The 24,915-nt window shown below is 40.6% G+C and overlaps 3 protein-coding genes across 7 annotated transcripts in view; 1 reads left to right on the top strand and 2 right to left on the bottom strand.

The window, feature by feature from the left end:
* The window catches only part of LOC144062630 (LIM/homeobox protein Lhx8), a 21,141-nt gene extending 18,853 nt beyond the window's left edge, over positions 1-2,288 (bottom strand). The window contains exon 1 of one of the 2 annotated variants that reach the window (XM_077584201.1): positions 1,393-2,288. The gene's annotated coding sequence lies outside the window, so the exon portion shown is untranslated. The remainder of the gene's footprint in view (positions 1-1,392) is intronic. The other variant, XM_077584206.1, reaches the window with a different exon arrangement.
* The window catches only part of erich3 (glutamate-rich 3), a 13,776-nt gene extending 5,642 nt beyond the window's left edge, over positions 1-8,134 (top strand). Inside the window, exons 10-14 of one of the 3 annotated variants that reach the window (XM_077584193.1) lie at positions 1,165-1,313; positions 1,400-1,555; positions 1,659-1,949; positions 3,170-3,286; positions 3,851-8,134. In XM_077584193.1, coding sequence (XP_077440319.1) covers positions 1,165-1,313; positions 1,400-1,555; positions 1,659-1,949; positions 3,170-3,286; positions 3,851-6,798 — 3,661 coding nt within the window. In that variant the 3' untranslated portion in view covers positions 6,799-8,134. Of the gene's footprint in view, positions 1-1,164; positions 1,314-1,399; positions 1,556-1,655; positions 1,950-3,169; positions 3,287-3,850 lie in introns of all 3 variants that reach the window. The other 2 variants (XM_077584192.1, XM_077584194.1) reach the window with 2 other exon arrangements.
* On the bottom strand, positions 7,712-24,915 carry tnni3k (TNNI3 interacting kinase). Of its 2 annotated transcripts, XM_077584195.1 has the most exons (25): positions 24,679-24,912; positions 22,861-22,969; positions 22,674-22,759; positions 21,405-21,502; positions 21,232-21,342; positions 21,055-21,153; positions 20,843-20,981; positions 18,928-19,072; positions 18,730-18,834; positions 18,562-18,656; positions 18,301-18,450; positions 17,119-17,202; positions 16,995-17,051; positions 16,308-16,400; positions 15,726-15,783; positions 15,455-15,649; positions 13,537-13,641; positions 13,402-13,454; positions 13,160-13,212; positions 12,240-12,372; positions 11,145-11,254; positions 10,743-10,802; positions 10,312-10,481; positions 8,876-8,955; positions 7,712-8,683 (listed from the first exon to the last, which is right to left on the bottom strand). In XM_077584195.1, exons 1-25 carry the CDS (start codon positions 24,716-24,718, stop codon positions 8,604-8,606), a joined length of 2,508 nt encoding a protein of 835 aa, XP_077440321.1. In that variant the 5' UTR covers positions 24,719-24,912; the 3' UTR covers positions 7,712-8,603. The 2 variants fall into 2 exon arrangements, with proteins under 2 accessions (XP_077440321.1, XP_077440322.1); XM_077584196.1 differs by lacking the exons at positions 7,712-8,683; positions 8,876-8,955; positions 10,312-10,481; positions 10,743-10,802; positions 11,145-11,254 and adding an exon at positions 13,743-13,930 and having other exon boundaries at positions 24,679-24,915.

The following is a 24,915-nucleotide window of genomic DNA, read 5'->3' as shown; positions in this document are numbered from 1 at the left end:
GCCGCACTTTTTCTATTTAATTTGTAGTCATCTCAGTTTTGTTTTGTTTTGAAATGTATTTATTATTTATGGTAATTAGTTACATTTTATATGCTTTTTTTGTATTTGAATTTCCCTATGAGGGATCAAAATAAGTATATTTTAATTGACCAAATTAAAGGAATATTTAAACAGATTATGTTTCCTACAGATTAAAGAAACTCTGCATAAAACAAAAGCTTGCAATCCTTCTCAAATTAAAAATTGTGGACGTTCTTGCTTGTTTTTTAACATTAAGATGATGCACTTTTTATTTTGATTGTAGTTAATGATTTAAAATTTAAACGTTTGTTTTAATTAAAACTTTTTTTTTTTTTTAATATTCATTTTTTCAGTAGAATTTTCCCATTGTGGAAATATAGTAAGTATAATAAATGCAAATAATAATAATAAAAAAATGAACATCCTGATTTTTATTGTAGTTTATTAATTCCAATTTAACATTTTTTAATTTGTATTCCCATTAAGGATTTCATAAGTTTGTATATTAATATATATATATATACATATACATACACACACAGTATATAATTTTTATTTAAAAAATAATAATAATTGTAACCTCTTACATTTATATATACATTTCTGCCTTTTTTGTTGTTTTTGTAATCCCTAACCTCTAACCCAGGGGTGTCAAACTCATATTAGCTCAGGGGCCGCATGGAGGAAAATATATTACTAAGTGGGCCAAATCGGTAAAAAAAATTGTATACAACTTAAAAACAATTGCCGTCAATTATACGCATATTTTCGCTTCTTTGTGAGCCAGCCCTAAATTACAGAGCTCAACTGTTATCATAATGTTCCCAAAAATAACACAAATGCAAATGGAACGCTGCAATTTTTATTTATTTATTTAAACAAACCGTGACTCCAGGTTCTGTGTACAATTTGCATTGCTCATCTGAGGACTGCTTGTGAAATTACGAATTTATATGTTTTGATTGTGGTCTCGCGGGCCGGATTAAACCCCTTTGCGGGCCTAATCCGGCCCGTGGGCCGTATGTTTGACACCCCTGTTTCTAACCACTCTATTTCCCCATTATAATCAGCCCCCTGAGGGAAACCCAACTGCAAAGTGGCCAATAATGAAAACAATTGACACCCTTGACCTAACGTTTTTAGGTGCATAATAGCAATGGGGCTGGACAAAAAGCCTGCCCCTCCACCCAAGAAGGTCCAAGACCCCGGAGGAAGCCTCAAGGAGGCCAGGAGCGCATCCCACTCAGGACGCCAGAGCACCTCTCCACAACAAGAGGATAAACGCAGAGATGGTATGATGATGATGATGATGATGATGATGAAGAAGCACACGTGTTTTGTACCAGAAGGACTGACAGATGATAATCTCACCATGCAGATTATGAAGCGGATTTTGAAGCAGAGGACGACGTCGCTGTGGAGGAACCCAGTGAAAAGAAAGCTTCTTCTCCGACGAGTGGAACCGACGCGCACACTAAAGATGACATTTCGTCCGACTCTGAAGATGACAACGAGGATGGCGGATTTGCAGCAGGTTAGGGTGATTAAAGGCAGATTGACATGTCGTTAATTTTTCTGGAGCGTCGTTGGTAGACTTTGAAAGAACCCTGAGCTGTATCAACCCTCCCGCACAGAAGAAGATGACACAAGGCCTCGCTCAAGTTCCAGCTCCTGCCAGGAGAGCGACGTCGAGGTCGTCAAAGACTCCAAAGAGAACGAAGAAGCGGAAGAACCCGAGGAGATCCTCCAAGAGGAAACCGCCGACGAGACGCACCAAGTGAACCCAGAAGGAGCCAAAGCCACCGTTTCCAGCACCAAGGTGGACGTCTCCGACACCGGCGAGGAAGAACTGAGCCAGGAGGCATCAGGAGAGAAAATAGAGGACCAGGAGACAGAAGATGGCCGCCAGTCGGAGGAGCCGGAGAGGGGTGAGTAAATGGGAGCGTATGCAGTCAACAACCGTTTATTGTGGGGGCGCGTTCCAATTAGTTGAGAATTCACTATAGAGAGCACACAATTTTTTTTTTTTTTTACCAAGGCTACTTTTACGCAATACTCTTTAGGCAAAAGGGGCTGCCATGACTTATAACTCAAAAATCTCGTCAATTGAAGCGCTTGTAAGCTTGTTGCTATTCTACACTAGCCTGGAAATCCACTCACTCGCGGCTCTGCCGGAGAGCGAGTCTGGTCAACCGCACTATTAATCGCATTTCTGAGGCGGGGCAAACCTGAGCTAACAGACAGCGCAATGAACCAATGAGCGAAGAGTGGCCGTGACGTCAGAAAAGCGGCTTTTTTTTGGGGGGGGGGGGGGGGGGGTCTGAGACGGAGTAAAAATACAACATGGCTGCTAGCCGAAGAGAGACTGCAGTGAATGATGATGTTGTTGAATGTCGTCGTTGCGGGAAAAACTTGATGACTGAAGAGTGACGTTGCTCACGAAGACGACGTCACGCAAATAGCCGACTTTGATTGGCCCGGCTTGTTTTCTGGCCGGTGCCGAATCGCTGTCTATGGACGCCTGTCCACACCCACTTTCTTTTTGATGAAAGTGGGTGTGGCTTGCCATGCTAATTCTATACAGTATATCAAAAAAAAAAAAAAAATTTTATGTCATTTAGATGATTGCACTGCATGAAGTTTGTGGAAAAATGTGTTTTCCCTCTGAATTTATTTCTTATTCGTATTGATTTTAATTTTAAACTATTTCAATTGGTTATTATTGTATAGCGTGAATTAACAATTTTATAAATATATAATTTTTTAATAATTTCTATAATTTTCTGACATCTTTCTTGGCAAAGCTGCTGAACACACTAAACACAATTCATGACTAAATCCATTTATTGTAAATAATCAAAAAATCTACAGTATCTATGCCAAGTGTCAACATTTAACTTTTTCATTGATTTATTTTATGTTTTTTTTAGTAAATGTTCTGTCTGCGCTCAATTCTATTTTCATGTCTGTGTGCATACGTTTGCATGCTTTGTTACTCTGATCCTGTTTGCACCTCGTCCAATTAAAGAACCAACATGTGTGTGATTTCATGCTTCCTTACCGGCTCTCTTTTGTTTCATACCTCCTTAAATGTCCCGTACGTGGCTGACGCCGTTGCATTTGCTATGCATCTTTGTCTTTCCCCAAGCCAAATCTGTGCAGGAGAAGCTAGTTGAAGCCATCCTGCAGGAGTCCCAGCGCAGCTCCGAGCCAGAGCTGAGCGACACCAGTACCGAAGAGGAGGAGGCGGCGTTCACGGACCGAGGCAAGAAGCCCAAAAAAGACCGTATCAAATTGAATTCCTCTTTAACCCTGGAGAACCCACGGGGTCAAATTTGGCCCCTATAAATTCTGCTACTCAAATAACAAATACATTTTTTTTTTTTACAAATTTAACTTCAAAAGTCCAGAGTGCCACTTCTGACCCCTGCATGGCGCCATCTAGTGGATGAATATTGCACTTACATGAGCCAGAGTGACTAAAATGCAACAAATAAAGCAAAAAAATTATATTGTTCAATGTAGCTGTGTATTTGATTGATTATTTTCTTAAATTCTAAATAGTTTACTGACAGTTTTTGTTATTCAGATTTTTCGAAATGATACCCCTAAATCCCAAAGGGTCAAATTTCGCCCTAATCCTAAATTAGGGAATACATTGAAAAAAAACCCATATATTTTGGTGTTCAGTGATCTTATAGCAGACATTTAATGTATAATTCATAATTTTCCAAAGAAGAAAAGGTTTCTTGGGTTCTCCAGGGTTAAAACGCTGTTGCGAGGCTTCCTGCAAAAACAGAAACCAAACGGCTTCTGTGTGCGTTTGCAGAAGCAGCTCTGGCGGAATGCAAATCAGAGGAAGCGTCTGAGCCAAAAGAACACGCTGAAGCAGGCCATGAAGAACCCCATGAGAACTCTGACGACTCCGAAGATGAGATGGGAGACGGTGTTAAGGCAACGGAGCAGGAGGAAGTGAAGGGAGCCAAGGATGGAGGCGATTCAGAGGAGAAAGTGAAGACTTTAGAGCCCCGAGACAAAGCTTCGGCTATCTCCATTGAGAAGAAGATTGCAGATGGCGATTCTCAGGTGAAGACAGCCAGCGAGACCAAAGACGACGAGACTGCCGGAGGATCAGAATTAGAAGCGACACCAGAGGAGTCGAGCGGCTTGTTGGAGGCAACCGTTGCTAAAGAAGAGAATATAAAGGACGAGGGCAAAAGAGTGGAGGATGAAGCTTTGGGATATACTTTGGCGACTCGTGAAAGACGAGACGGTCTTGTGGCAAAATGTGAGCAACAGAGTCAAGAAGAGGATGAAGAAACAAACACGCATGAGAAACCCAGTGATGCGAACGAGGGAAGTGAAAAGGACGCAAGTCAAACTGAGGAAAGACATAAAACCATAGAAAACACTGCAGAAGATGCTAAAGATGAAACACAAACCAACAGAGAAGATGAGGCTGATGAATCAGAAAAAACAGAGACAGACACGGGTGAGGGTCCCAATGTGCAGACCGCAGAGACCGAAGACGTCCAAGAAGAGAAGCCAGATGAAGTTCACGAAGCAAACACAGACAACGGAGAAAAAAGTCAAGCGATAGAAAAAGACGAGAAGGAAACTGAAGAAAGTACAGATGTGGCAGACGGAGATGAGTCAATCCCTGCTCGAACCGTGGACGGTGAAGACATAAAAAAAGCAACCGGCGATAACATGGAGGGAAGCAGAGCTGAGCAAAGTCAAGATGTGCCAGATAAGGACGAAGACGAGAAAACCGTCACCGCTGAGGATGAAGAAATTAACAAAGCAACCAGAGACGATAAGGACGAAAGTAAAGCGGTGGAAAAAGTTGAGGATGAAACGGAAGAAATTGAAGATTTCGCAAACAAAGACGAAGATAAAATTGTTACTTCTCCAGAACTAGACAAAGCGACCACTGAGAAAAAGGAAGAAGCAATAGAAGATGAAAACATAGCTGAAGAAAGTAAAGATGAGATCGACAAAGACGAAGAACAGAACACAGTTGAGGTTCGGACCGATGAAGGAAACCAAACGAGCAAAGCAACCGATAAAGAAAATGAAGCGCTGGAGAAAGACGAGAAGGCAGATGAGGGTAAAGATGAAGAAATCGCGGCTGCGCATACGGACGAGAGTGAAGAAATAAGAAAGCCAACCGCGGACGCCGTGGAGGGGAGCGAAGCGGGACACAAAGATGACAATGAAACGGAAGGAAAGCAAATCCTTACCGCTGAGACGGCCGTCGAGGACCGAATCGACAAATCAACCGTCGATAATACCGAAGAAAGTCAACACAACGATGAGAACAAAGCGGAAAAAAGCAAAACAACAAATGTTAACCCTGAAGAGGAGATGAGCGTCACCTCTGACGCGGAGGAAACACAAGAAACACCAAAAACTGCACAGGAACCGGAGAACGCGTCAGAAGATCACGTACAAAACGCGGACAAAAAAAGGAATGTGATGCAAGAAGTTGGGGTCTTTCAAGTAGCAAATGTAACGCGCACAACTGAAAAAGTTCTGACCATCGAAAATGGTCAACAGAGTCAAGTTGACGCTGAGAACGGCGAGACGTCCGCTCAAGCAGAAAGTCTCTCTAACGAGGACAAACGTGATGTCAACAGATCAGAGCAAATTGAAAAGGGACAACCTGACGAGGAGTCGACAGAACACAAAGATTTGGAGGTGAATATGGAAAGAACTGGACATTTTCATCAAGTAGAGGTAGAGTGGGATAAAAATGACTTTGAAACTCTACGGTCTGGAGTTGACGTCATCAAGGAGCTCGACTCGGAGGACCCAAAAAGAAGCAGACAAGACCGCGACGTTGAGAAAACCAAAGAAAGTCCTCAAAACCAGGCGGATCCGTCATCCGGAGGTGGAGAAAAATTCCCCAAAGAGAAACAATCTTCCAAACTCCCAGGCCAGAACGTGGTCTCCAAAACCAGGTCTGACGCGCAGGAGGCTAGCAAGACCTCAGAAGAAGGCGCGAGTGTGCTTCTACAACCGCAAACACAGTCAAAGACTTCATCTGCCGATCATGTCCCCCATGGAGAAAGTCCGGAGGCGCTCGACAGCGCCAGCAGTGCTGAGCTCGTCACCAACTGGCTAACAACGCACCAAGCCTCAAAATTCTTTGAAACCTTCGTCGAACCTCTGGACGACCTCAGGGATTCTGACGGCAAGGAGGCCAGACAATCGTCAGAGCTTCTGGAAAGTGTTGAGACGTCCCACAAGGTGGTTGCGCCAAATAGCACAAGTAACACCAAAGACAAAGTAGCTCAGTCCCATCCTGAGAGACGGGACGTTAAAGACAACTGCGAGGCGTCCAATGAGGAAGTAGAGGACGACGCAAAACAGATCCTACCAAACATCAAGAATGAACCAAAGCTTAGAGAGAAAGACAAGAGTGAAGGATCCCTCGTGGAAGACGAGGCGAGCACGTCAGGAGTCAAAGCGGAGACTGCCGCACCAACGCTTCCGACGGACGCGCATCCCGCTTACGAGAAAGAGCGGACGTCTCCGGACGGAAAGATGCACGGAGGACAAGACGCAACTGAAGTTAGCCATTTTAAAAGCTCAAGTTCGGACGTTGAAAGCCACGAGGGTGCGGAGGACAAAGCGTCCGTCAAGCGGAACATGCGGCTGATGAACGATATCGGCAGTGAAAGCCATTCCAGTGTGTTGTCGGTCAACAAACCGCCTTTTGGGCCAAGTTCTTACTCTTTGTTGGCATCGGCCGGAACCGAGAGTGGACATTAGACAGCATGCTCGTCTTACAGGAATGGGCGGGAAATTGAATCAAGCGGCTACTTTGTACGAGCTTGCATACATGGACTGATTGACATTTGGGAATGATCCTTATCGCAAAAGTATGTTTTTTTTTTTAAGGCCCGGGTACCAGGCAGGGCAACGGACCCTTTGGAATCACTCTGTATAGCAGTGATTCTCAAAACAGAGGGGCGAATGTTTTAGAAAAATGTTCAACAAATAAATAATTCCCATGGCATTCCAAGGAGCACGTAATATTAGTGTTGAGGTCCAAACCTCAAAGACTCACTGAAAATCAAGGCAAGACTTTTGTGAGTCGAAACCAAGACTGCAATAAATAAGTCCATTTCTGTCATAAAAGAAGACTGCAGCATTTTGCAACCTAAATGTGGATGTTAGCGACACATGACTTGAAAGTATTGGTTGTTTTGCCAAGTGCTTCTTCACATGAAAGAAGTTGAAGAATAAGTGCTGGTCTCGACGGAAAATCCCAAGTCTGGCAAGTCCGAGACAAGACCAACATCTTCAAAATGTCGCCAGTCCCGAGTGTTACAACACTTGTGTTTAATTGGTGTTAAAATTATGAGGGGGGGTCCTTGGAAACAATTGTCCCCTGGACCCAAGTAAATTGAGAACACCCGGTCGATATTATTCTTGCGCTGAAAGAATCGTCTTTTTGAGACCTCAATAAATCCAGAAAATCCTCCTAGCTTTAATTCTGTATGTATCTTGGTGAAAATAACCAATGGGCCGAAAATTTGCTGGTTTTGGATTAAACCAGCAAATTTGGGGGGAATTCCAAGGCTTTAAACTCATCTGCGCGCGCCCCATCCTCATGACTTAAAATTTGACGATCAGTGCTCGGGTGCAAGGAAACCCCATTTTTTTTACAATAGCCATCATGCATTCATCAGTAAGAAACTCCGTGGTGAGTTTATGACTGCACCGTGTACAAAAGCAGCTCTTATCTCAAATCGGCCTGGTTAATGGCAGGTATCAAGTGCTATCGCCGCTTACCTGCAAGCCGATACTCCTGCTCACACAAACTCCCAAATTGAATAATTCACAGCCGACGGGGTCTCCCAGGACTTCGCTTGCCTGCGATGTAAGCACACTTAAACACAAAAACGCTTTCAAGTTCGTGTGGAGATTTGGGCTCGACGAGAGCTCATTTGTCATCATGAAATATTTTGTGATCAAATGTTGAAAATGATGTCAAGACTACCTCTATTTACTCCTAAATAGATTATTTATTTGCCTTATTATCCTCCGGTGTGGATTTTCAGGGCTTCACCTTGTCAGTGGTTAGGGCAGTGATGAAATAAAAACTTTGACAAAAAATAAATAAATAAGCTGTTCGTGTTCATTCTGAATCACCTCTCACACACTTTAAATCTTTGAAAGAACATTTAAGCTTTTTTTAAACACACTTTTTTATTCCTTAGTATCGATTTCCATTCTTGCTATTGTACAAAGCTATAAAAACGAACTGTCTCTTCTTCTTGCTGTGGTGCATCTCTTCCAATACAGCTCAGTGCTGCCCAACTTTTTGTGGCACCATGTGGTACTACACTAAAAATCTGCAACGCAAACGTATATACCGCTACATAATATAAATGTTCTCATCACAGATTTCATTGATTATTTTACGCAAAAAAAAAAACAAAAAACGATTAACATGAAAAATATTGAATGGCTTAATTAAAAGTGAACCATGACTGCAATTAAATAACCAACAAAAACCTTCAAGCACACATACAAGTATATACAGCCTCAGCAACAAGTAAAAAAAGGTGTTAGTTACTGTCTTCAAAGCTGCCATTGCTACTGAAGGAGGAGCAGAATCGCATCGTGCTCATGGGATCGGACACGTAACCTGCAAAAAAAGTAGGAAGGAAAAGAAGAACTGTGACAGCCACAACACAAATCTTTCACTGATTCTTATATTGAAACGTATCGGTGAGAACTAGTAATAAATATAGGGCTGAAATAATTATTTGATTATAAAAAAAGGTCATCAGAGTACACTAAATATTTTTGATCATTACAATAACAGCAGTGGACAAACCGTTGCGGTCGATGGGGGAAAACTGCATGCTCCTTCTTATTTCCTCCAATGAGAGGCCTCCGGACGCACGCCTTCGCTCGCTGAAAGTCAAAAACAGACTCAGACTCCGACATTTGTCTCCAATGCTTACAAAACACTACAGACACTTATGTTCATGCTTTATGGTTATGTACTCCGGTTATGTATTTCTGGACTAAAGTCTTAGAAAAACTTTCCGCTATTTTGGACTGTAGGATACCTTTATCTCCAAACTTGTGTTTGCTAGGTGACCTATCAACAACTGACTTACCACATAAACAATTTCAATCTACACTTGTAGCCCTTACTATCGCTAAAAAAAAACAATTCTTGTTAACTGGAAAAATAAACAAACTCTGAATATCGACCAATGGTCTAACCTCCTCATAAATCACATTTTAATGGAAAAAATATCTGCCTCAAATAAAAACCAAATATCAAAATTTATAGAAACATGGTCTACGTATATAGAATTTTTTAACCTAATTCTGGTTACTTAATTCTGTCTGTTAGCGAGAGCCACTACATCGTGATAACTTACATTGATGTTTCTGCATTTGGCAATTTATTATTATATTATATTATTAGTATGGGATTTTTTTTAATGGGCTTTAGGTGAACTGATGAATACACACACACTCGCACGCATGCACGCACACACACACGCACACACACACGCACATACACATACTCACCCACATACAAAAAAAAAAAATATATATATATATATATATATATATGTGTGTATATGTATATATATTTAAAAAAAATAATAATAATAATAAAAAAAACATTTATTAATTTTTTTTAATTTATTTGTTTTTTTTAAATAAAGGAGAGCAATGATGATGTCAAATCGAATGAACAATACTGAGCTCTCCTGGAGAAAAAAAAAAAAAAAAATCAAAAACAAACCAATCAAATGGTTTCCCGTGAGGTCTGCATCGGTGGGTTTGTGGTTAGCTTATATGCCTCGCAGTCAAGAGTCAATTGAAGCCAAAATAGATCAAACCTGACCACCGTATGAATGATAAACAATCAATATTATTAGGCCCTGAACTAAAAAAAAATTCTGCGGGCCCCGTGGAAATGTGGGTCGGTTCTGGTTGAGTGCCTCGTGGTGACGGGCGGTGGTTTACTGCACTTGCTGCCCTTTGTTGCCTGTTTGGTATCCGAGCAACTCCATGTGCCAGCATTGCCGTCATTCTGTTTCTGCCAACTCATCGTTAAAGCAAGAGCCAACAGTTTGGTGTACAAATAACTGCAACAAAGATGGAGTTTGACCTTACGGGCATGGATGGCGGGAAAGAAAACAACTCATTTAAAAAAAAAGTGCGCATCGACGGGCGTGCCAATAAAAACAACCATAAATAAACAAAAGAGCAATCTCCTTCTAGATTTCCGTCGTATCTTCTCACCTCTGGCTCCAGAAGGCGTAGGCTCGAGTGTTGAGTGCGTACTCCAGCTCGAACCTGGACCTCAGCGCCGCCACGTGACCCCGACTGGGCCCGGCTCGGGCCAGAAGGCAGTCCGAGGACGAGGAGGGCGACAAGGAGCCGCTGCTGTTGCTGGAGGCGGGCGACATCAGCTTTGGACACAGTTAGAATCATCTTCAAAATGGATCATGTTGGACATCACCTTTTCGGCATGAACTTCGGGGGTGGCAAAAAAAGTTGGCCAAGTTTGTCGTTGAAGAAAAAAATGGTAAACGCCTTGAAGGATGATTTTAGCCTTCACCGTAATTTATATTGACAGAGAAGCCGATTTAAAAATAGACATGGTTGAAATTCAGACGTTTTTGCTTTTCTGACAATTACAAATAAATATTGTGAAAAATTCCATAGTGTACCTCAACGTTACATAAACACTCCTCCAGGTTGGTGACCACTTCAGAAAACTCTGGACGGTCCTGAAATGAGAAGTTATAGCCTCAATTCTCCTACTTGGCGTCCAGGGTGCATCGCACTGGTCGTGTGTTCTTTTCATTTTTTGCACAGCCATGCAATAATGTATGATCGGGGGGATACGAATTTGCCATTCATTAGCGCTGAATGTGTTTTGCAGCTGACTCGGCATCCTTTGCCTCTGTGGGATTATGGGAAGAAACAAGCCAAGCAGTTTGTTGGCAAATCTTTTTACAGCTTATAAAATAAAAATGGAACACTTTTTGTGTATTATTTAATTGCTGTTTTTTTTTTTTTTTTTTCCAGTGCATGGAAATATTGTAGAAAATATGGAATTTGGGGTTGACCTCGGGACTTGCGTTCCATCCCCTCATCAGAAGTGCAGAGATGGGTTTCGGGATCGAGTAGCCAACAGGAGGCCGGATGTGATGGTAGGCCATGTCCGCCGCTGCGGCAGCTGAGGACGGCAAGACAGAGACAACTGTCAAGCAAATAGAAATGATGCATGGGAGTAATATATCACCGTGGGGTTTAATCGTGCCAGCCCGAAAATTCAGTCCTACATAGTTCTCGGTCTTTACACATTTTTGTTTCTTTAAAGAGGAAGTCAATCCCCACATTTTTGGGACAATAATATGTTCTATGTAGCCCCACTCGTCTAAATATGTGGTTAATATTGCGTTAGTGGAATGAATATGAGTTAAGCAGCAAAATCCAGCCGTTTTTAAATCCATCTCAGGGGGCGGCCATTTTGCCACTTGCTGTCGACTGAAGATGACATCACAGTTTCTCAGGTCACAACCAATCACAGCTCAGCTTCAGGAAACAGGTGGGCTGTGATTGGCCGTTGCCTGAGCAACTGTGACGTCATCTTCAGTCGACAGAAAGTGACAAAATGGCCGCCCCCCCCCTCAAGATGGACAAAAACGGCTGGATTTTGCTTCATAACTCATATTCCACAAATGTAATATTCGTCAGAATGTCATGTTAAGACTAGTGAGGTCACTTATAACATATCATCAAGAAATGTTTAAGGTTGACTTCCACTTTAAACATGTTTATTAACTCTTTGACTGCCAAAAACGTTATATAACGTTTAGTAAAATCATATGGAGGAGTGCCAAAGACGTTAAAAGACGTTTTTTTTCAAAACAGAGGTGAAACTAACCATTTTCTATTGTTGATTACTGAAAAACGGAATAAGGTAGAAACAAACTTTTTTTTCTGATGAAAGATGAGAGTCCAATCTTTCATTTGGTAGTATGTGTGTTTCCATAGTCCAAACACATAATTTTCTGTGGACCTTGAAAGATCAGTCAAAAATGCTTAAATCGGCTGGCACCCACGGCATCCCTTTTCTGAAAACGTCTGGCAGTCAAAGAGTTAATATATCTAGAATTTCATTTGGAACAACATCATTTGGACATGAGGGGAAAAATTACCAGGCTTCAAGTGTGCAAAGGGAATCTCCCCAGTCAGCAGCTCCCAAAGACAGAGGGCGTAACTGAACATGTCTGCCTTGACTGAGTAGCGTGTACACTGAGTGAAGACCTCGGGAGCCATCCATCGCAGGTTCTATACACACACACGCACGCGCACACGCACACGCACACACGACGACAGCCGTCTTATTCAAATAAACGACATCAAATTTCAAAAGACACGCGGGTGCTGTTGCTATGGTAAACAATGCATTTGTGGCAGGGTAACGGGTTTCTGACAACAGGCGGCTCTCCAGAGACGCAACACGCTTGACACCAAACTGCAGGCTAAGCATCCTGACAAAATGCGCATGAAGGCAGTTTCGGTGCGATGCCGCCTAATTGACGGCAGGCGCAGGCAAGCCCAAGCTTGCACCTTTCGTCAAAGGGAATTTCCACTGGCGGGCCGGCCCGTGCCTTTGCTATCAGACTTTAGAGAAGGCTTTGACGCAGCCATATGAAGCAATGGTAGTTATTCCAAAAAACGGCCAGCAGGTGGCAGCAGAGCATAAGAGACCAACCAGGGCCATGTTGCAAAAAGCTCTTTCCCCCACAGTTTTAAACCGATTTGTGAATAATGATGAAACTTAGCTATATTCAAATACTAATTCCTGCAAAACGGAAACAGATAAGAAATATCCTTTTTTTTCCCCTGATGAAAGAAGAGACTAATCTTTTTTCTGGGAGCGAAGGGGATCGCATCAGTGAAAATGGCTTGCAGTGAATGAGTTAATAACACGACAGTAAACAGTACAGTTTAAGATACACGAGCCAGCGCTACTGATTCTGAAGGCCCCGGGTAGATTTCATTGACATGGCAACAGAGGCTGAAATCTGATTGGTCAACAAAACAAAGCAAACACAAAGAAGGCGTGGCTTACCCCCGGCTGCTTGGTCATGTTGTCCTCGTCCACAGATTGGAGGAATCTGGACTCTGCGGACATAAATCTGTCTTCAGTGGTCCTCACAATGACAATTAAACCGTTGGGGGGGGGGGGGTTGAGGTGACACACACACCTACGCGATTTGTACACTACTGCTCTAACCTGTCTATAATTGTGAATGTTTATCTTATGTGATTGGGTTGCAGTTTGCAAAAAAAAAAAAAAAAAAAAAGTCTTACCTCCAAAATCGGCCACCACCGCATGTCCGTCCTCATAAAGAAGAATATTGTGACTGCAAAAGAGCACACGGCATTGATCACGGCAGGGCCGTCCGTGCGTGTGCGCGTGTGTGCGCGTTATGGTGCCACCCGTGCCTGTTGAGGTCTCTGTGGATGATGGGCTGGGTGAGGTTGTGCAGGTACTCCATCCCCTTGGCCACATCCATGGCGATGATGAGCTTGGACTGCAGATCGATAAGCCTGTCCATCGACACATCATTAAAGCGCCGGATCGATGCCTTCGCCCCTTTGCTAATCACACGCAGTTCTTAGCGTCTGCCGGTCGATAAGCCGGAGTGCACCTGGCCACGCGGTTAGCACAACACTTGATCCCGATCGATGACTATTGCGACTTAAGTGGAGGAATTGGTGACGGGTCGCTCCCAGGGAGGATAATGAGACCGGCTGACTGCTCTGTTGTGTAAACATGCTCTTATTGTGGACCGGATACAGAGAGTTCCCCTCCGATGTCGCTCCAGTTGGAAGGTTACTGTCAAACGTACACAAAAATACCGCCACAATAGTAATTAATTAATTAATCATTATTTAATTATGTAAGAACAGGGGTCTGCAGGGGTCTCTTTAGTCCTTCTCCTGTGGCTTTCTTTCGTTCCAACGTCTTTTTATTAAAGTGACAAATATGATACAGAATCATGTATAATTAACAGTTTTCTATAAACACAACCTCAAATCCCCAGACAGCAAACACCCACCCACACACACACACACATAAAAAAAAAAAAATTAAATCAGAAAAGTAAATGTCCAAAAAACGAAATAAAGGCAGAAAAGAATCATAAAATATTTATGGATTGCCAAAAAAGTCAGATAATTTATTCAAAATTAAAAAATAAAGGCAGAAAAAAAAACCCTTCAAAAAGTGACTACAAAATGTCCCAAAACAAAAGATTTTTTTTTACCATAAAACATCTACAAAAAAAGGCAGGAAAAATGTCCAAACTAGTTATATAATGTCCCCAAAAATAAAATTGCCAAAAATATCACAAATTTGACCGGCAGACAGGAAAGTCAAAACATTTATAAAAAAAAAAAACGAAGTATGGAAAAAGTAAAATTAAAAAAATGATAACAGACTAACACTGTTTCCTTCATCACAATGTTAAAATGTTTTCCGGCTCCAGACAGATTTTTTGTTATTCATTTGGCCGAAAAATAATAATAAGGCAGAAAATAATCATAAAATATTTATGGATTGCCAAAAAAGTCAGATAATTTATTCAAAATTAAAAAAAATAAAGGCAGAAAAAAAACCTTCAAAAAGTGACTACAAAATGTCCCAAAACAAAATAATTTTTTTTTACCATAAAACATCTACAAAAACGTCAGAAAATTGCAAGCAAAAAAAGGCAGGAAAAATGTCAAAACTAGTTATATAATGTCCCCAAAAATAAAATTGCCAAAAATATCACAAATTTGACCGGCAGACAGGAAAGTCAAAACATTTATAAAAAAAAAAAACGAAGTATGGAAAAAATAAAATAAAAAAAATGATAACAGACTAACACTGTTTCCTTCATCACAATGTTAAAATGTTTTCCGGCTCCAGACAGATTTTTTGTTATTTATTTGGCCGAAAATAATAATAAGGCAGAAAATAATCATAAAATATTTATGGATTGCCAAAAAAGTCAGATAATGTATTCAAAATTAAAAAAATAAAGGCAGAAAAAAAAAACTTCAAAAAGTGACTACAAAATGTCCCAAAACAAAATAATTTTTTTTAACCATAAAACATCTACAAAAACGTCAGAAAATTGCAAGCAAAAAAAGGCAGGAAAAATGTCAAAACTAGTTATATAATGTCCCCAAAAATAAAATTGCCAAAAATATCACAAATTTGACCGGCAGACAGGAAAGTCAAAACATTTATAAAAAAAAAAACGAAGTATGGAAAAAATAAAATAAAAAAAAATGATGGCTGGAACGGATTAATGCCATTCCCACTCCTTCCATTGGTAAAAGCGTATTTTGAATGAAGAGTGGTTGAACTCACCTCTTCTGCTCATGCAAGAGTGCGAAGAGCGAGCCCCCCGAGATGTACTGGGTGACGATGGCGAACTGGCTGGGGTCATCCAGGCAGGCGCCCACAAACTGGATGATGCAGGGGTGGTTGAGACGACACAAGATGGACACCTCTCGGCAGAACATATCCACGTCCGACTTTGAGCAGTACGTATTGGCCCGGTAGCTGGAGACGACGGCCAACGCGTCAAAAAAAGATGGAGGTCGAGGAGAAAAGTGCGTTACAGTATACAGATATTTACCGTTTAATTGCGACTATTTTGTTCCGGCACTTGCCTTTGTAAACCCTGCCGAAGGAGCCTGTGGGCGAAATAGCGTTATATTAACTCATTTGCTCCCAAAAACATATAAATACGTTCTATTTTAAATATTACCATGCTCCCAAAGATGTATTTATACGTTTTTTTGTGGGGGATTGCTAGAGCATACAGAAGGCTTTGATGCAGCCTCTGAACTGAAGAGAATGCTTGAACTTGAAGCAATGGTAGTTATTCCAAAAAAGGCAGCAGAGTATAAGAGATCAACCAGGGCCACGTTGCAAAAAAAGCTCCTTTTCCCAGTGTTTTAACTCATTTGTGAATAAATGATGAAACTTGGCTATATTCTAAGGCTAATTGCTGCAACACTGAAACAGATTTTTTTTTTCATTTGGTAGCTTCCATGTTTTGATAGCAATAGAACACAATACTCTGTGGGCCTTGCAAAATCAGTCAAAATCCAGTCAAACAGCCAGGAGCGAAGGGGGCTGCTTTTAGTGAAAATGGCTGGGAGTGAATGAGCTAAAATATTGTAAAATTGGATACAATAAATAAATAAATAGTTACCAGATCCAATGATTTCATTAAATTCCAACTCGGAGAGCTGAAGATGGAAATGAGAGGGGAGGCTGGCCCTGAGTAGAAGAACTTCTGCTTTCTCTGAAACGAAAAAACAGTCGACACTAGTAAGACACAGTTGTTATAATAGTGGGCTCAACACATTTGCTCCCCAAATACGTAAAAATACGTTCTATTTTAAACATTACCATGCTCCCAAAGACGTATTTATACATTTTTTATGTTTTTGTTTTTTTTTTTTAATGCTATAGCATACAGAAAGCTTTGATAATAATTATTTTTATTAATAATAATTTTATTAATTTTTTTCTGATGAAAGACGAGACTCCAATCTTTCTTTTGGTAGGTTCCATGTTTTAATAGCAATGGAACACAATATTCTGTGTACCTTGTAAAATCAGTCAAAATCCAGTCAAACAGCCGGGAGCGAAGGGGGTTGCTTTCAGTGAAAATGGGTGCGAGCGAATGAGTTAATTGTCTTCCTAGTGAAGACGCAGAGCACACTAGTACGTGGACCTTATACTAGATATGGAAGATCCTAAATAAAAGCTCAAAGCAAATGTCTTTCTATAGCGCCAGCGTTGTCGTGTGTGTGTGTGACGCTTCGCTGAGCGTGCGCGTCATGTCAGATGACCGCAAGGTGAAAATGTGGGAAAACCCGCTCCACCTCGTTACCTTTGGTCATGCTCTTGATCTTCCCCAGAGGGGACGGAACAGAGACGTACGAGCCATCTGGAAGACAGTCGCCAAGTTTAGACGCGGCTACGTGACTGTCGGCGTTGATTTTGGACTCACTCACCCCCTCCCGGCTGCGAGTACTCGTTGCAGGGAGAGTCGTCGGGGCGTTTGTAGTGCTTCAGCAAAGTGACGATAGCATCGTGACCTGTGTTGGGGATCGGCAAAAAAAAAAAAAGCAGCATCGATTTTTGGCTTGAGTAATTTTTCCATTGCATTGGTGGTGTTAAAGTGCAAATTTCAGAAATAGAACGTAAAGAATGCAACACCTGGGGGCAGTATTTGTCATTCTTTGCAGAGGATAAAGAAAATATCCCTGTTAGAATTGTATAATATATGCCGGTTTATAACACCGCTAAGTCCATGCTATCTGTTAGCTTGTCTATGCCGTTTTGTATGCTACGTTCGCATTAAGCTAAACTGGCTTATGTCAATCGAAGCTACGGGGTCGTCTACACTGGAGGTTGTTAATTCATTCAAACCCAAAAACATGCAAATACGTTTTTTAATACTTTCTCCTTCACTACCAAAAACGTATTTATACATTTTTGATGTTTTTTTTTTTTTTTAATGCATGAGCATACAGAAGGCTTTGATGGAGCTTCTGGGATGAAGAGGTGGCTTAAAGCAATGGTAGTTATTACAAAAAAACGGCCAGCAGGTGGCAGCGGAGTATAAGAGATCAGCCAGGGTCGTGTTGCAACAAGCTCTTTTTGCCAGTGTTTTTAACAGGAATGTGAAAAATGATGAAACTTAGCTATATTCTAATGCTAATTGCTGCAAAATGGAAACAGATTCAAATTTACTATACGTAAAAATACGTTCTATTTTAAACATTACCATGCTCCCAAAGACGTATTTATACATTTTTTATGTTTTTTTTTTTTTTTTTATGCTATAGCATACAGAAAGCTTTGATGCAGCTTCTGAACTGAAGAGAATGTTTGTAGCACTGCTAGTTAAACTTAGCTATATTCTAATGCTAATTGCTGCAAAACGGAAACGGATACAAATATATATATTTTTTTCCGATGAAAGAAGAGATTCTACTTTCTTTTGGCAGGTTCCATGTTTTAATAGCAATAGATCACAATATTCTGTGGGCCCTGCAAAATCATCTTCATTTTTTGTATAATTGTTTGTTTAATGTGTTTTAAAAAAAAAAAATCATCTTTGTTTTAGGTTTACTTTGACAGCAAAACTCAATTGAGTTCACCGGCAACACACAACCCTGCTAGTCTCGCACCTTTCTCATAAGCCCACATGAGGCAGGTCTGCTCGTCCTTCTCGCCGCTTGAGCGGCTGGGGTCGCAGGCCACCAGGTTCATGTCGGCCCCGTTGTCCAGCAGGAACTGCACCAGGCGGATGTGACCGTGGAAGCAGGCGCTGTGCAGGGCTGGTGGACAACATGGCGAACATCACACGCTAGTTTGCATTCTTTGGCACCCTTGATTTTTTTTAAACGGAAAAAAAAAAAAGGATTATTTTTAAAAGGTTAAAACATTACCCGTGTGTCCATCTCGGCCCTGATGGTTGATGCTCATCGTATTCTGGCTCAACAAAAACTTGACCATCTCCAGGTCTTTCCCATACGTGCACGCGCTGGGATGTCGGACAGGAAGTCATCAGGACCCGCATGGGTTCGATTGGATGAAATACGGCAACAGGACAATACCTGTGCAATGACGTCTCACTGAAAATGTTCTCCTTGGTAAGACTGTCGGCACCGGAGAGCTGGATGATCTCCTTCACGACGTCGCGTTTGCCGTTGTAGCAGGCCCTGGGTGCGAAGACGGCCAAGTCAAAAGGTCTGCTGAGCAAGGCGGACAATATGGCGACGCGGCGGCGGCGGCGGCGGCGGCGGCCCCTTTACAAGTGTAACGGCGTGTCTCCGTAGATGTTGGTGGCGTGCGCCTGCGCGTCAAAGTTGCCCTGAAGCAGGAAGCGAACCACCTCGTGGTGGCCGAAGCGGGCGCAGAAGTGGAGGGGCACGTGGTCCTCGTTGTCCTGCGCGTTTACTGGAGACGCACGCGCGATCAATCACATGTCGGGATTTTTTTTTCTTGGTTTACACCAAGTCTTGGCCTAAACCATTTACTGTATTAGCATAAAATGTAGACGAAAGGAGAGAGCGAGAGATCTACTTTTTTCACATTAATAAAAATGATCATCAAAATTAACTCTTTGACTGCCAGACGTTTTCAGAAAAGGGATGCCGTGGGTGCCAGCCGATTTTAAGCATTTTGACTGATCTTTCAAGGTCCATAGAAAATTATGTGTTTGGACTATGGAAACACACATACTACCAAATGAAAGATTGGACTCTCATCTTTCATCAGAAAAAAAAAGTTTGTTTCTACCTTATTCCGTTTTTCAGTAATCAACAATAGAAAATGGTTAGTTTCACCTCTGTTTTGAAACAAACGTCTTTTAACGTCTTTGGCACTCCTCCATAGGATTTTACTAAACGTTATTTAACGTTTTTGGCAGTCAAAGAGTTAATGTTGTATCTTATAACGTTTCAAAAATGATGTCACTTTTATACAGTTATGGGTGCTATTTTGTAATGTTCAACTTGAAAAATCAAAATCAAAAATACATTTTGTTGTACATTTAATATATATATATATATATATTTTTTTAGCTTTTTAAAAATTAAAAATAGTATCACATTTTGTGACATTTAACAATAATAAACAATGGTAACAATGAAAAATGTTTGCCTTTATTTTATTTTGTGTGATATTTTATTTTTAGCTTTTACCACAAAAACAAATATTGTGATATCTTGAAATCATCTTTATTTGAAGAAAATGTTATTTCTTGTAACATTAACTGTAAAGTTTTTTTTAATTATTAAAAATAGTCACCTTGAAACATTCACCTTTAAAAACATTAAAATAATTTGATCTTCTAACTCTTTGACTGCCAAAAACGTTAAATAACGTTTAGTAAAATCATATGGAGGAGTGCCAAAGACGTTAAAAGACGTTTGTTTCAAAACAGAGGTGAAACTAACCATTTTCTATTGTGGATTACTGAAAAACGGAATAAGGTAGAAACAAACTTTTTTTTTCTGATGAAAGATGAGAGTCCAATCTTTTTTTGGTAGTATGTGTGTTTCCATAGTCCAAACACATAATTTTCTATGGACCTTGAAAGATCAGTCAAAATGCTTAAAATCGGCTGGCACCCACGGCATCCCTTTTCTGAAAACGTCTGGCAGTCAAAGAGTTAATTAACATTTGACTTTTTTTTTTATTGGATCATTTCTTATAGTGTACAATGTTTTAGTTTATTTTGATTTTAAAAATGTTCATATTTTTGCAAATTCAAACGAGTGATATCTTGTAACAAAAACGTTTCACTTATTTAAAAAAGTGTGATTTTTCTAACTTTAAAACTTAGAAATACAAACAGTGTGATATTTTCTAACATTATAAATTATTAAAAAAAACATTCTATTTTAAAGAAATGCATATGTAGTTTTTAACTAAAACATAAAAATATACAAATACTGTGAGTCTTGAAATATTACAAAACATTTTCGACCAAACAAAAGTGTGATATTTGTCAACTTTTAACTCAAAAAAAAAATGCAGTTGCAGAGTCTAGAATCTTGTAACAGTCAAATGTCAAACTGAAAATATCTAAAACCGATAAAGTAGCTCCTTTGTTGCCTTCATCAGCTCGCGTGGATAAAAACATGTCAAATTTGGTTACGTATTATTTGTCTTCACTGTCCCAATACTTTTTTTTTTTTGGGAGTGCTGGCAAGACTTCCTTACCATTAGCTTTCCCGCCCTCGCCAACCAAAAGCGCGATGATGTCGAGGAAACCCTTGGCCGCCGCCAGATGCAGCGGCCGGTCGCCCACCTCGCCGCTGGCGTTCACGTCCGCGCCAAACTTCAGCAGTAATTTGGTGAGCTGGCGGTGAAAAAAAAATCCTGCTTTTAGATGCTGAATACCCGCCGAGCTAAAAAAACTCCGTCGCATTTACCTGCTCGTTGCCGTTGTAGGCGGCGATATGCAGCGGGGTGAAGAAAACCGCATCCTGGACGTTGACGGAAGCTCCGTGCTGGAGGAGAATATCCGTCGCCTGCGCACCAACCGAAACGCCCCCGTCAGCTAACGCGGGGGGGAAAAACCGGCTCCTCCCACCTCGGCGCACTCTCACCTCCATGTGTCCGGCCAACGTGGCCACGTGCAGGGCGGTGAGGGCGCCGTAGCCCAGCTGCTGCACGTCCGAGCCGCCGTGGAGGAGCGCGGTCACCAGCTCGCCGTTGTCCTGACAAGAAAGCAACACGTTGCGGGTTGCCCGTCATTGAGGAACTTCCTGTTCGGGTTCACCTGATACGCAGCCAAGTGGAGTGCGGTGAAGCCATTCTTGGTCAGTCTGGAGGGACGGAGACCTTTGACCATTAAAGAGCTAATATGTCCCTTGTTACCTGGACACATACCCCACAAAATATACAGTTAGACTACATAAAAAGTCTACACACCCCTCATCGTATGCCAGGTTTTTGTGGGTACAATTTTTCTAACTGACATTTTCCTTCACTTTATAGAAGAAGCCTGAAGATTTTGCAGTAACATTGATTACAATTTGGACCCGTTGATAATTCCCCTCCACCTTGACTAACGGTCCTGGTTCCAGCTGAAAACAGCGCCAAAGCATGATAGCATACTCTTAAAAACAAGTTGGGTCAAAAGTAACCCAATTATGGATCAAAAATGGGCCAATGCATTTTACTTGACCCAACTTTCTGGGTTGTTTTATACAAAATGAGCCCATTTTTTGATCCAAGTAAAGGATCTGACCAATATTTATGAGTTATTTAACACTAAAAAAAAAAACATTTCTTGACTCAAAGTTGGGTCAAATTGACCCAAGTAGAGGATCGGTCTATTTTTGACCCATAGTTGGGTTATTTTTGACCCAACTGTTTTTAGAGGGTAGCGCTGTAGGGATGGTTTGAGGGATTTTTTTGGCTTTGCACCAAATATATCTTTTGGCCCAAAACTTGGTTTCACTTACAAAATTTTTTGGTTTCCCTATTTAATTTTTTAACGGAGTTGCAAAGGTTAAAGGTCACAATAATAGTGGAAAAAGTTTTCAAATTATTTTGCTTGGGTCTTTTTTTAACATCACAAAAACTTTTAACAGGGGTGTGTAGACTTTTTCTAAACACAGACAGTCTATAAGTAGCTGGAGTTTTAGATGATTTTGCCTTTATACAGTTATATAGAATAAATAAATAATTAATATTATACACATAAATTGTCTATATTAATTGCAGTACAACACAGGCTAAATCTTACAATTGTCGAGATGCATTACTTCAGAATACATATACTCCCTTGACATTAGTTACTACTTTCCTATATTGTCGGGGCATGCCCCATTTTGTGGCATCTTATGACGTTACAAACAACACAAAAACATAGATGAGGATATAAAAAAAAAAAAAAACAGCAATAGGTGATTTGTACAAGCTTTTAATGGGGTTGTCTTCAACACCAAAAGGTTGTCCTCGGATAAGTCGCTAGTAATCTGTCCTTCCACTCCAACAGTGTTTTGTTGACGAGTTATTAATAGTTTGTGGCGGCCATGCATACCTTTGCACACGCAGCAGAGATGCAGCAGGGACAGGCCTTTCTCCGTCCGGTAGTTCAAGTTGACCTTTTGGAACGCCTCGTCGGAGCTGAGTCATAGAAAGGGAACAAAATAAATATATAAAAATAATAATAAAATATATATATAGATTTGTGCAGTAAAAGTATGCAAAACAGACAAAGGGTTGACCTGAATGCAAGTTTGAGGTCCACAAGCTCGCTCTCTTTGAGCTGGAGGTCATCTTCCAGCTTCTCCAAGATCACAGAGTACGACTCGCTCACCTTTTTCTTCCACTCATCTTCAGCGACACACAAAACAAAATACATTCACGTTCAGATGCTGCATATCTAATCTAGCACTTTCTTAACTAGTAGTCAGCCGACCACCAGGGGGCAAACGCATCCTGCCGAGTCCAGGGCAAGAGAAGGGGTCAGGGGTCAGCATCCTTCAGGTCAAATGACAAATATGTTCATTTTAATATTACAAAATGTTTATTCAGTTAGCCCTTGATATATTATAAATTCTCTGCTTTGTTTTTTTATTACCGTTTTTTATGATAAACCCCCTCATTGTAAAGCTTCTTTTCACATTGAAAACTATGGAAAAGCAGTGCAGTAAAAAATACACATGTATTTGTGATGAATAACTGTGATTAACTCATTCACTGCCATTGACGGCTATTAATGACAAAAATTCATTCGAACTATTTCTATTAATTTTACATTTTTTCCCCACTTTTGTTAACTCTTTGACTGCCAGACGTTTTCAGAAAAGGGATGCCGTGGGTGCCAGCCGATTTAAGCATTTTGACTGATCTTTCAAGGTCCGCAGAAAATTATGTGTTTGGACTATGGAAACACACATACTACCAAATGAAAGATTGGACTCTCATCTTTCATCAGAAAAAAAAGTTTGTTTCTACCTTATTCCGTTTTTCAGTAATCAACAATAGAAAATGGTTAGTTTCACCTCTGTTTTGAAACAAACGTCTTTTAACGTCTTTGGCACTCCTCCATAGGATTTTACTAAACGTTATTTAACGTTTTTGGCAGTCAAAGAGTTAACAAAAGTATGCAAACAGAGTTTTGTTGTATTAGAACAGATATAAAATTTGTGATTAATCGTGAGTTAACTAGTGAAGTCATGCGATTAATTACGTTTAAAAATTGTAATCGCCCGACGCCCTTAATTAGTAATAATTTGTTATTAAAAAAATAATAATAATAATAATATATATATATTTTTTAAATACATTTAATATATATTATACATTAGGGGCATCAGGCAATTAAAATTTGTAATCGTAATTAATCGCATGACTTCACGAGTTAACTCACGATTAATTTTATATCTGTTCTAAATGTACAAAAAAAAAATCTAGGTTTTCATACTCTTGTTAACAAAAATGGGAAACAAAATGTTAAACTAATAAAAATAGTTCAAATAAATTTTTGACGTCTATAGCTGTCAATGGCAGTGAATGAGTTAACTCTTTGACTGCCAAAAACGTTAAATAACGTTTAGTAAAATCCTAGGGAGGAGTGCCAAAGACGTTAAAAGACGTTTGTTTCAAAACAGAGGTGAAACTAACCATTTTCTATTGTTGATTACTGAAAAACGGAATAAGGTAGAAAAAACTCTTTTTTTCTGATGAAAGATGAGAGTCCAATCTTTCATTTGGTAGTATGTGTGTTTCCATAGTCCAAACACAACATTTTCTGTGGACCTTGAAAGATCAGTCAAAATGCTTAAATCGGCTGGCACCCACGGCATCCCTTTTCTGAAAACGTCTGGCAGTCAAAGAGATTATTATATCAATCAAAATAATCCAGAATTGCGCATCCTACTTTGGAATGTGGGACAACGTGCAAACGCCATACAGGAAGGCCTGAGGCCAGGATCAACCCCGAACTTTCAGAACCGCGCGGCAGACAAGCTAACCACTCTTCCAACGAGCTGCCAATGTAGAATCAATCACATGCCACAAACATCAACATCTCGTATTACCTGTGCACGTTTGCGATGGTCTGGATTTGTAGTTCCCCATTGATCAGTGGATCCCGCACGCTGAAAGATGTTAGCGAACAGGCCGTCAGTCATACAATCGCTCCCTCGGCCACAATTGCACACGTCCGGATAAAGAGGGGATCACGGCGGCGGGCTAAAAATAAGAACGGCACAACAAACTCCGACAACTGATCTCCCTTCATCGCCGTGACACGTGAGTGTGTGTGTGTGTGTGTG

Source organism: Vanacampus margaritifer, chromosome 13 (genome assembly GCF_051991255.1).
Source record: "Vanacampus margaritifer isolate UIUO_Vmar chromosome 13, RoL_Vmar_1.0, whole genome shotgun sequence".
NCBI lineage: Eukaryota > Metazoa > Chordata > Actinopteri > Syngnathiformes > Syngnathidae > Vanacampus > Vanacampus margaritifer.
The sequence above is the reverse complement of the archived record's forward strand: the minus strand, read 5'-3'. Positions and strand labels throughout refer to the sequence as shown.